Source organism: Salmo salar, chromosome ssa22, assembly GCF_905237065.1.
Source record: "Salmo salar chromosome ssa22, Ssal_v3.1, whole genome shotgun sequence".
Taxonomy (NCBI): Eukaryota; Metazoa; Chordata; class Actinopteri; order Salmoniformes; family Salmonidae; genus Salmo; species Salmo salar.
In genome coordinates, this window is record NC_059463.1 from 41,439,827 (window position 1) to 41,451,893 (window position 12,067).

General features: G+C 41.5%; 1 protein-coding gene across 2 annotated transcripts; it reads left to right on the forward strand.

The window, feature by feature from the left end:
* Positions 1-6,707: 6,707 nt before the first annotated feature.
* On the forward strand, positions 6,708-11,998 carry LOC106583485 (synaptonemal complex protein 3). 2 transcript variants are annotated; one of them, XM_014167717.2, is made up of 8 exons: positions 6,708-7,148; positions 7,249-7,318; positions 10,619-10,653; positions 10,807-10,924; positions 11,001-11,100; positions 11,219-11,317; positions 11,404-11,508; positions 11,748-11,998. In XM_014167717.2, the coding sequence occupies exons 1-8, from the start codon at positions 7,034-7,036 to the stop codon at positions 11,799-11,801; spliced, it is 696 nt and encodes a 231-aa protein (XP_014023192.1). In that variant the 5' UTR covers positions 6,708-7,033; the 3' UTR covers positions 11,802-11,998. The 2 variants fall into 2 exon arrangements, with proteins under 2 accessions (XP_014023192.1, XP_014023191.1); XM_014167716.2 differs by having other exon boundaries at positions 6,709-7,148; positions 7,246-7,318; positions 11,748-11,996.
* The last annotated feature ends 69 nt before the right edge of the window (positions 11,999-12,067 follow it).

Sequence of the window (12,067 nt, forward strand, 5' to 3'; positions counted from 1 at the left end):
TTCTAATTTAATATAATTGTATATTTTTAAAAACAACATTTATATGGACCTTTCAAGGTTATCTTTGATCCAACGTCTGACTAGATGGCCACTAAAACACATGTATTTAAATAATTATGTTACAAGAAACCTATACTATTCCCTTGTTCCCTGTTTTCTCTGAAAAATACATGTAAAGATGTATAGACTACTTGACATTATGTTTTGCTAGATGACCTGAGCCAACTGTGCCTCTTCTGTGTGGAGGTTGACAATAATGAGGAAGACACTAACTGCGTAATTGCTTGTTCAATTTTAAAGGCACATTTTTAGGAGTACGAATTTGTATAAGCAGTAATATTTCTAGAGGTAGCATCATCCGCTTTGTCTGATAATGAAATAATTGTAATTCAAGAAAATGTATTTAATGTTTTAAATATATAAAAAAAAGTAATCATAAATTTCAGATTGGTTGTGACCGCTGCCCACGATGGTTCCACCAGTCCTGTATGAAAACCATCCCATCATTGGAGGATTATGTCTGCGCTGCCTGTCAGGACTAGGTTAGGCTTGAGCTCCAGGCAATGGTATTCCCTGGTCAACTTCCATAAAAAGTGGACTAAATGTTCAGTCGATCTGTTGCAGCTTTCCAATATTTATGTGATTTATTGTCTTTTTATATTCGATTTACTGTCATTTTGTATCTTATTATGCAAATATCGAAATGTGTATTTCTTATTTAATGTTTGTTAACAAACTTAACTTTCTGTGATGTTTGTATTATTGTGTGATAATATTTGTGTATTATAATTATTTTCTTATACATTACAAAATGTTTCTAAAATAAATGTTTATGTTTCTTTATACTCTAATTTTGCTTTCTGTGGCACACACTACTGGTCAACATGAGCTACCAAAATGATTCAGAAGTGTGCCAGGCCTTGCAGTCCCAAGATAGAAAGGGGGGGGGGGAGAATTTCGGCAGGCAAGAAAATGGCCTTGCCGAAATCCCCCCCTCTAATTTCCTTATTTTTGTGGCTAGAGTCAAATATACTGCTCAAAAAAATAAAGGGAACACTTAAACAACACATCCTAGATCTGAATGAAAGAAATAATCTTATTAAATACTTTTTTCTTTACATAGTTGAATGTGCTGACAACAAAATCACACAAAAATAATCAATGGAAATCCAATTTATCAACCCATGGATGTCTGGATTTGGAGTCACACTCAAAATTAAAGTGGAAAACCACACTACAGGCTGATCCAACTTTGATGTAATGTCCTTAAAACAAGTCAAAATGAGGCTCAGTAGTGTGTGTGGCCTCCACGTGCCTGTATGACCTCCCTACAACGCCTGGGCATGCTCCTGATGAGGTGGCGGATGGTCTCCTGAGGGATCTCCTCCCAGACCTGGACTAAAGCATCCGCCAACTCCTGGACAGTCTGTGGTGCAACATGGCGTTGGTGGATGGAGCGAGACATGATGTCCCAGATGTGCTCAATTGGATTCAGGTCTGGGGAACGGGCGGGCCAGTCCATAGCATCAATGCCTTCCTCTTGCAGGAGCTGCTGACACACTCCAGCCACATGAGGTCTAGCATTGTCTTGCATTAGGAGGAACCCAGGGCCAACCGCACCAGCATATGGTCTCACAAGGGATTTGAGGATCTCATCTCGGTACCTAATGGCAGTCAGGCTACCTCTGGCGAGCACATGGAGGGCTGTGTGGCCCCCCAAAGAAATGCCACCCCACACCATGACTGACCCACCGCCAAACCGGTCATGCTGGAGGATGTTGCAGGCAGCAGAACGTTCTCCACGGCGTCTCCAGACTCTGTCACGTCTGTCACGTGCTCAGTGTGAACCTGCTTTCATCTGTGAAGAGCACAGGGCGCCAGTGGCGAATTTGCCAATCTTGGTGTTCTCTGGCAAATGCCAAACGTCCTGCACGGTGTTGGGCTGTAAGCACAACCCCCACCTGTGGACGTCGGGCCCTCATACCACCCTCATGGAGTCTGTTTCTGACCGTTTGAGCAGACACATGCACATTTGTGGCCTGCTGGAGGTCATTTTGCAGGGCTCTGGCAGTGCTTCTCCTTGCACAAAGGCGGAGGTAGCGGTCCTGCTGTTGGATTGTTGCCCTCCTACGGCCTCCTCCACGTCTCCTGATGTACTGGCCTGTCTCCTGGTAGCGCCTCCATGCTCTGGACACTACGCTGACAGACACAGCAAACCTTCTTGCCACAGCTCGCATTGATGTGCCATCCTGGATGAGCTGCACTACCTGAGCCACTTGTGTGGGTTGTAGACTCCGTCTCATGCTACCACTAGAGTGAAAGCACTGCCAGCATTCAAATGTGACCAAAACATCAGCCAGGAAGCATAGGAACTGAGAAGTGGTCTGTGGTTACCACCTGCAGAACCACTCCTTTATTGGGGGTGTCTTGCTAATTGCCTATAATTTCCACCTGTTGTCTATTCCATTTGCACAACAGCATGTGAAATGTATTGTCAATCAGTGTTGCTTCCTAAGTGGACAGTTTGATTTCACAGAAGTGTGATTGACTTGGAGTTACATTGTGTTGTTTAAGTGTTCCCTTTATTTATTTGAGCAGTATATATATATATATATATATATATATATATATACATGTGCAGTACATATACATAAACATATTCACAGGACACTCAACTTTTCTCTTATCTCTTTTCCTACATCAGATATGCAGGTGTCATTTCCACCTGGATGACAGCACATAATCAGCAAGACCGAGGGAATGCCTGCCCATTCTCAGATGTTAGATAATCCCAGATGAGCACATGTCATTTACATTCCAGCCATTGTCAACTCCAGATTTGACTACTTCAGCTCACACCCTGCTGGAATCCCTGCATTCTCAGATTCCCCTCTGTTATTAATCTCTATATTGTAATCAATAAAGTGTTTCAAAATGCTGTACTTTTATTAACATAATTTATATGTTCAGATAATTCCTGAGAGAGAAGGGGTGTAATATCTCCAGATGGGCGTGTGGTACCCTTCCTCACCCATGCCAACAAGATGTTACTTCTTGTGGGGTCTTTGCCTTGAAAGTAAGTATGAGAGTATAAGTAATGTACAATTAACCTACTGAAAGTATACTGACTAAAAAGCAAAACAGAACTGTAAAATTATATTATAGCTGTGTCTTTGTATACTTGCGAATTAGAATCTTAAGTGTAACATCATTTTGTTGGGAAAACTGAAATGCCCATCAAATGTTTTCTCCAGTTTGCTGAATGTGTTCTGAAGGAGGAGTCGATTGTCTTTTCAAATACGGATAAAGATGTTAACATAATGAGAGAAGAAAAAGCAGTCACTCTCCTCCAAAACACCAGAATGTTCAATTTCTAATTTAATATAATTGTATATTTTTAAAAAACAACATTTATATGGACCTTTCAAGATTATCTTTGATCCAACGTCTGACTAGATGGCCACTAAAACACATGTATTTAAATAATTATGTTACAAGAAACCTATACTATTCCCTTGTTCCCTGTTTTCTCTGAAAAATACATGTAAAGATGTATAGACTACTTGACATTATGTTTTGCTAGATGACCTGAGCCAACTGTGCCTCTTCTGTGTGGAGGTTGACAATAATGAGGAAGACACTAACTGCGTAATTGCTTGTTCAATTTTAAAGGCACATTTTTAGGAGTACGAATTTGTATAAGCAGTAATATTTCTAGAGGTAGCATCATCCGCTTTGTCTGATAATGAAATAATTGTAATTCAAGAAAATGTATTTAATGTTTTAAATATATAAAAAAAAGTAATCATAAATTTCAGATTGGTTGTGACCGCTGCCCACGATGGTTCCACCAGTCCTGTATGAAAACCATCCCATCATTGGAGGATTATGTCTGCGCTGCCTGTCAGGACTAGGTTAGGCTTGAGCTCCAGGCAATGGTATTCCCTGGTCAACTTCCATAAAAAGTGGACTAAATGTTCAGTCGATCTGTTGCAGCTTTCCAATATTTATGTGATTTATTGTCTTTTTATATTCGATTTACTGTCATTTTGTATCTTATTATGCAAATATCGAAATGTGTATTTCTTATTTAATGTTTGTTAACAAACTTAACTTTCTGTGATGTTTGTATTATTGTGTGATAATATTTGTGTATTATAATTATTTTCTTATACATTACAAAATGTTTCTAAAATAAATGTTTATGTTTCTTTATACTCTAATTTTGCTTTCTGTGGCACACACTACTGGTCAACATGAGCTACCAAAATGATTCAGAAGTGTGCCAGGCCTTGCAGTCCCAAGATAGAAACGGGGGGGGAATTTCGGCAGGCAAGAAAATGGCCTTGCCGAAATCCCCCCCCACACCTCTAATTTCCTTATTTTTGTGGCTAGAGTCAAATATACTGCTCAAAAAAATAAAGGGAACACTTAAACAACACATCCTAGATCTGAATGAAAGAAATAATCTTATTAAATACTTTTTTCTTTACATAGTTGAATGTGCTGACAACAAAATCACACAAAAATAATCAATGGAAATCCAATTTATCAACCCATGGATGTCTGGATTTGGAGTCACACTCAAAATTAAAGTGGAAAACCACACTACAGGCTGATCCAACTTTGATGTAATGTCCTTAAAACAAGTCAAAATGAGGCTCAGTAGTGTGTGTGGCCTCCACGTGCCTGTATGACCTCCCTACAACGCCTGGGCATGCTCCTGATGAGGTGGCGGATGGTCTCCTGAGGGATCTCCTCCCAGACCTGGACTAAAGCATCCGCCAACTCCTGGACAGTCTGTGGTGCAACATGGCGTTGGTGGATGGAGCGAGACATGATGTCCCAGATGTGCTCAATTGGATTCAGGTCTGGGGAACGGGCGGGCCAGTCCATAGCATCAATGCCTTCCTCTTGCAGGAGCTGCTGACACACTCCAGCCACATGAGGTCTAGCATTGTCTTGCATTAGGAGGAACCCAGGGCCAACCGCACCAGCATATGGTCTCACAAGGGGTCTGAGGATCTCATCTCGGTACCTAATAGCAGTCAGGCTACCTCTGGCGAGCACATGGAGGGCTGTGCGGCCCCCCAAAGAAATGCCACCCCACACCATGACTGACCACCGCCAAACCGGTCATGCTGGAGGATGTTGCAGGCAGCAGAACGTTCTCCACGGCGTCTCCAGACTCTGTCACGTCTGTCACGTGCTCAGTGTGAACCTGCTTTCATCTGTGAAGAGCACAGGGCGCCAGTGGCGAATTTGCCAATCTTGGTGTTCTCTGGCAAATGCCAAATGTCCTGCACGGTGTTGGGCTGTAAGCACAACCCCCACCTGTGGACGTCGGGCCCTCATACCACCCTCATGGAGTCTGTTTCTGACCGTTTGAGCAGACACATGCACATTTGTGGCCTGCTGGAGGTCATTTTGCAGGGCTCTGGCAGTGCTTCTCCTGCTCCTCCTTGCACAAAGGTGGAGGTAGCGGTCCTGCTGCTGGGTTGTTGGCCTCTTCCACGTCTCCTGATGTACTGGCCTGTCTCCTGGTAGCGCCTCCATGCTCTGGACACTACGCTGACAGACACAGCAAACCTTCTTGACACAGCTCGCATTGATGTGCCATCCTGGATGAGCTGCACTACCTGAGCCACTTGTGTGGGTTGTAGACTCCGTCTCATGCTACCACTAGAGTGAAAGCACCGCCAGCATTCAAAAGTGACCAAAACATCAGCCAGGAAGCATAGGAACTGAGAAGTGGTCTGTGGTCCCCACCTGCAGAACCACTCCTTTATTGGGGGTGTCTTGCTAATTGCCTATAATTTCCACCTGTTGTCTATTCCATTTCCACAACAGCATGTGAAATGTATTGTCAATCAGTGTTGCTTCCTAAGTGGACAGTTTGATTTCACAGAAGTATGATTGACTTGGAGTTACATTGTGTTGTTTAAGTGTTCCCTTTATTTATTTGAGCAGTGTACTTTCTGTGGAACACATCAGAGTCTAATACTTTCTGTAGAACAAACTTCATGTCAGGATAGGCAACCAAAATGAATAATTAATATATGTGTGTTATATTAAACATAGAGGAGGGAGTAAAATGTAGTCAAGCAATAAACATTTCAGAACAAATACTAGTCGAATAAGACATGGGAGAGATTACGAATTTTGGCAAAGAGATTTATTTATAGAATAATACACTTGCCACAAATACAGACATTACTAGTGCCTCCCCGCAATCAAACCGACATAAAAATAAAATGAAACGCAGCCTAACTGATCAGAAATCTCAACTAGCAAGTAAGTCACAGCAATGAAGAATTGTGTGCGTGCGCGTTCACGCGAAGGGGTGGGGGGGGGGGGGGGATTCTGGCAGAGGGGAGCTTTTCGGCACAACACCTGTTCTCAGCTCGTGAGCCCCCGCCAAGTCAAGCACTTAATACAAATCCCTGTATTCATACCGGTAATAGCATTACCCTGTGAAATTTAGTGGACAATTTAGTATGGACCATTGAATCAACTAAAAGTCACAAACAGTATAAATATCATCCATAGACATTAAAACAAGATATCAACACTTTACACAAAGTAACACTAGAGCGCAGTCTCAAATTGTAACAATGTTTCTACCAAGAAAAACACTGTATCCTATATGCACCAAAGTAACGTAATTTGTTCCCGCGCTCAGTTGGCGGGTCAAGGTTTCTCACGCGCAGGTGTTTTTGTTCGCTTTAGCGCAAGCTCTCGAACCTAGTATATTACTTTTAACCAAAAAAATGGTAGGGCAGTGAAGCTAGCTCGCTTTTATATTACCATATATTTCAACAAGTTTAAAACAAAAGTCTTTAGCAAAATAAGGATTTTTACTTTGATAGCCTGTTTTGTTTAGGCCAAAATAGGTCAGGTTGCTTTCACACAAGCTAGTTAACGTAGCTAGCTAGCTTTGTTCGAGGTTAGCATAACGTTAGCAATAGGCAAAAGCTGTCAGTTGAACCAGTTCTGTAGCACATTTATCTTTTTTATTGTCAACCAGCAAAAGATGGCAACTCACAAGGGATGTGCTTTGAAAGGCAAAGCAAAAGGCACTAAAACCACCTCAGGCAAACCCCATATGGAGGACTTCAATGGGAGTTTCAACAAAGAAAACCTTCAAGGTAGTAAACGTTATTCCTGAAAGCTGGTAGCCTATAAATCATGTGTTTTTTTCTTCATGACATACTATCTAATAGTCTACTTTCTTTTTTGTTACAGTAGTTGAGGCTGAGACATTGAGAGGAAGGAAACGTCTCTCAGAGGCAGATGATGACATTGACATCACCAAAGGGTAAGCCAAGCATTTGTCACAAAGTGCAGTGGTGTAAAGTACTTAAGTAGTTTTCGGGGGTATCTGTACTTTACTTTACTATTTATATTTTTGACAACTTTTACTTCATTACATTCCAAAATAAAATAATGTACTTTTTACTTCATCCATTTTCCCTGACACCCAAAAGTACTCGTTACATTTTGGATGCTTAGCAGGACAGGAAAATGGTCCAATTTACACACTTATCAAGAGAACATCCCTGGTCACCCCTACGTCCTCTGATCTGGTGGACATACTAAACACAAATGCTTTGTTTGCAAATTATGTCTGAGTGTTGGAGTGTGCCCCTGGCTGTCAATAAATACATTTAAAAAACGAAAATTGTGCCATGTTGTTTGCTTAGGGACAGATCAAAATTGAGGAGGGGCTGGTCCAACTCAAGGTGTCATAAAAAAATGCACCCCCCCTAAAGTTCAAAATATTTTCACATGACCCTCCCCTTGTACTGTAAAATAAATTGAACAGCATCCCTCCTCAGAATTAACTCAAAATAATGTTTATTAGCACAAACAAACAATGACTGTGGTTATAAATGTGAATATCGACTTTGCCACTTCAACAGATTTTTGTAGCACAGTTGATGTCACGCAGGGCTTCGGGTCAGAAGGTTGAGGGTTCACCAACCACCACAGATGAGCTCACTCTCCCTGCTTGTTTCATTACACTACAATCAGAACTGGCTGCAGACAATGATCAGCTAGGGCTTACCCTGTGTGCACCTACCTTAATAATGGCGCCGACAGAGAGGGCTGCCTTTATTCTAGCTCTTGGGAATTACAAGCATTTCGCTACACCCGCAATAACATCTGCTAAACACGTGTATGTGACCAATAGAATGTGATTTGATTTAGGGGGAACTCAGATGTTCAACATTTTAAAGCCATTCATAATTATATAAAATATATGCAACCAATTTGCCACCAACAGGTTTCTGTGCCAATGCACCACACAACCAATAAACAAGCATACCAACTTCTGACACTTCAATTTCATGGTTTGCGTTTTCAACACCACAATAAATAGACTATGGCTGCCGCACAGTTTGGATTGATTGATTGTATTTGTCAGTTAAAAAAATGCATATATACCCAAAGATTTATTTAAGTGACCGATATTGCACAATAAAGTCAGGGACTTATTTAGATTGTGGTCCCTGTTTTTTACCAAAAAACATTTACAAATACATAGATACAGACATTACAGATCTCTCCAGAGATGTTTGATCGGGCTCAAGTCCGGGCCCTAACTGGGCCACTCAAAGACATTCAGAGACTTGTCCCGAAGCCACTCCTGCGTTGTCTTGGCTGTGTGCTTAGGGTCATTCGCCCCAGTCTGAGGTCCTGAGCGCTCTGAAGCAGGTTTTCATCAAGGCTCTCTCTGTACTTTGCTCCGTTCATCTTTCCTTCGATCCTGACTAGTCTCCCAGTCCCTGCCGCTGAAAAACATCCTCACAGCATGATGCTGCCACCATGTTTCACCGTAGAGATGGTGTCAGGTTTCCTCCAGATGTGACGCTTGGCATTCAGACCAAAGAGTTCAATCTTGGTTTCATCAGACCAGACATTCTTGTTTCTCATGGTCTGAGAGTCCTTTAGGTGCCTTTTGACAAACTCCAAGCAGGCCGTCTTTTACATGTGCCTTTTACTGAGGAGTGGCTTCCGTCTGGCCACTCTACCATAAAGGCCTGATTGGTGGAGTGCTGCAGAGATGGTTATCCTTCTGGAAGGTTCTCCCAACTCCACAGAGGAACTTTGGATCTCTGTCAGAGTGACCATTGGGATCGTGGTCACCTCCCAGACCACGGCCCTTCTCCCCCGATTGCTCAGTTTGGCCGGGCGGCCAGCTCTAAGAAGAGTCTTGGTGGGTCCAAACTTCTTCCATTTAAGAATGATGGAGGCCACTGTGTTCTTGGGGACCTTCAATGGTTCAGAAATGTTTTGATACACTTCCTCAGATCTGTGCCTCGACACAATCCTGTCTCGGAGCAGTACTGACAATTCCTTCGACCTCATGGCTAGGTTTTTGCTTTGACATGCACTGTCAACTGTGGAACCTTATATAGACAGGTGTGTTCCTTTCCAAATCATGTCCAATCAATTGAATTTACCACAGGTGGACTCCAATCAAGTTGTGGAAACATCTCAAGGATGTTCAATGGAAACAGGATGTACCTGAGCTCAATTTCGAGTCTCATAGCAAAGGGTCTGAATAATTATGTAAATAAATATTTCTGTTTTTATTGGTAATACATTTGCCAAAATTTCTAAAAACCTGTTTTCACTTTGTCATTATGGGGTATTGTGTGTAGATTGATGAGGGGGGAAAAAATATTTAATCAATTTTAGAATAAGGCTGCAATGTAACAAAATGTGGAAAAAGTCGAGGGGTCTGAATACTTTCCGAATTCACTATATATATTTATATAAAGGAAGAGACGCTTAGGCCTAACCCCAGAGAGATAGAGATATGCCGGTGGCAATGTACGACACTGGCATGCATTTCTTTATGTCAGATGGCTACTTTGTCTGCTATACAGATATAGACGTACAGAAGGAGGGTAATTTGTTAATGTTCGATCAGAATATTTTGTATAAAGATAATAATTATATTGTTAGATTATAGGAGTAACTGGTAGGCCTGAAACATTCTTCCTCACCTCAAGTTCAACTGTCAGAGTCAGTTGGAGCGCCGGGGCGCACTGCCTTCATATCATTGGCCTGCAGTAGCTACAGCTTAATAATAGCCACACCATACCAAACCTCCACAAATGTTTCTAAACTTTATTAGGGTAATATCAAAATTACGTCAAGCCATTGTTTATAGGAAGGAAAAAAAACACAACCCTCCCCAAATCACAAAAAGTTTGTCAACCCTCCCCTATTTTGGATTGCCCCTCCCTCCCGGTAAATGTTGCTCTATCCCTTAATAAGGATTTTTTTAATGATTTATACTTTTATTTTTGATACTTAAGTATATTTTTGCAATTACATTTACTTTTGATACTTAAGTATAGTTAAAACCAAATACTTTTACTCAAGTAGTATTTTACTGGGTGACTTTCACTTTTACCTGAGTCATTTTCTATGAAGGTGATGTATATTTACTTTTACTCAAGTGTGACAATTGGGTACTTTTTTCACCACTGACAAAATTAAATTAATTTGACTGAGGTGTAGAACATACAGTATTATCCTGTGTGATTTAAGTTATGGTTCATATTGTTGTCATTCAATTAATATATTATGTCTTCATCCACAGAGGGGATATGATGACCATGTTGGACAGATTTGGAGGTATTAAGGATAATCCGATTTTCATGACTCTTCTCTAATCTCTCTATCCTTATATTCCATACTCTGGCCTTGCACACTGATTGGTACAGGGATTGTTTCTCATCACTGAATTTTGCTTTGCATCTATGAGCCTCTTTTTCTTCTTGCTGCTAGCGGACATCAACAAAGCCTTCCTGGCAAAACGCAAACGCTTGGAAACATTCACCAAGTCCTCTGTGAAGACCAGCCATCAGAAGATTGAGCAGTTATGGAGGGTCCAACAAAGAGACAGGTGATTAGACGTGTAGAGTGAAAGAAGGGTGCAAGTGTGTGTGTGTAACCTGATTTATATGATATCAATTCTGCAGGAGTAAAGTGACAGAAGACTACTGCACCCAGTTCAATGCAGTCTTCAACCAGTGGGACACAGATGTGCAGAAGTCCAAGGATAACGAGGAGAAACTACTGGTATTGCTCTGTCAGGCCTCTGAAAAATCTTCAACCAATTTCTATTCTCTACCTAATACAGAGTTACACTGGCGTAACTAAGGCATCTAAGTGTAGGTGTGTGTGTTCCCGGCCATAGAGCATGTTCCAGCACCAGCAGAAAATGTTTCAGCACATGAGGGCCTCCCAAAGCCAGAGACTGAAGACTCTCAAGCAGCTGCTAGAGCAGTACATCCAGGTATATTCTCTCATAGTAGACTTTGTGATTTTAAATCTATGTCCCAGCTGGTTTTCTCACGCCACCTTGTTTCGTCGTGCTGGAAGAGCCTTGATACAATGGAGAAGACCCATGTCAGCCAGCAGGGTGCTGTACAGGGCGAGCTGCGCCAGGAAATGGCACTGTTTCAGAAAAAGATCCTCATGGACACAGTAAGTAAAATGACAGATCAACTTACTAAACACATTGTTTACATGCCTTATGTCACCCGTAGCTTAGCTGAAACATTGCTAATGATACAAATTGATGTGCCATTTTGAAAATGTGAGTGTACTACGAGCATGAGCACCATGAGCGTGGACCATGAGCATAGTATTTAGAAAATGACACTATTCATCATAAATCATTTAGGTCAGATTTCAACAAACAATACATTTTTTTTTATTAACAGCAACAGCAAGAGATGGCTACAGTGCGCAAGTCTCTGCAGACGATGCTGATGTAAATTATTTAGAATGAAGGGAGCCAAGAAGAATCAACTCCATCCAAAGGCTTTTTGTGTGTACATATCACTGAGCTGGGTTGTCTGTACTGCTTTAGTTTATGACTGTGTTCCAGATAGACCTTTACAATGGCCAGAGACGTGTTAAACATCTCAGGAACCATATCAACCTTGATTCTTTAATCTGCAAATACCAGTAATGGTTCCAGGGAGATGGGAGTTTTGAAATCTTACTTTTTTTAATGGAAGTATGGTGTGTACATGTAGCA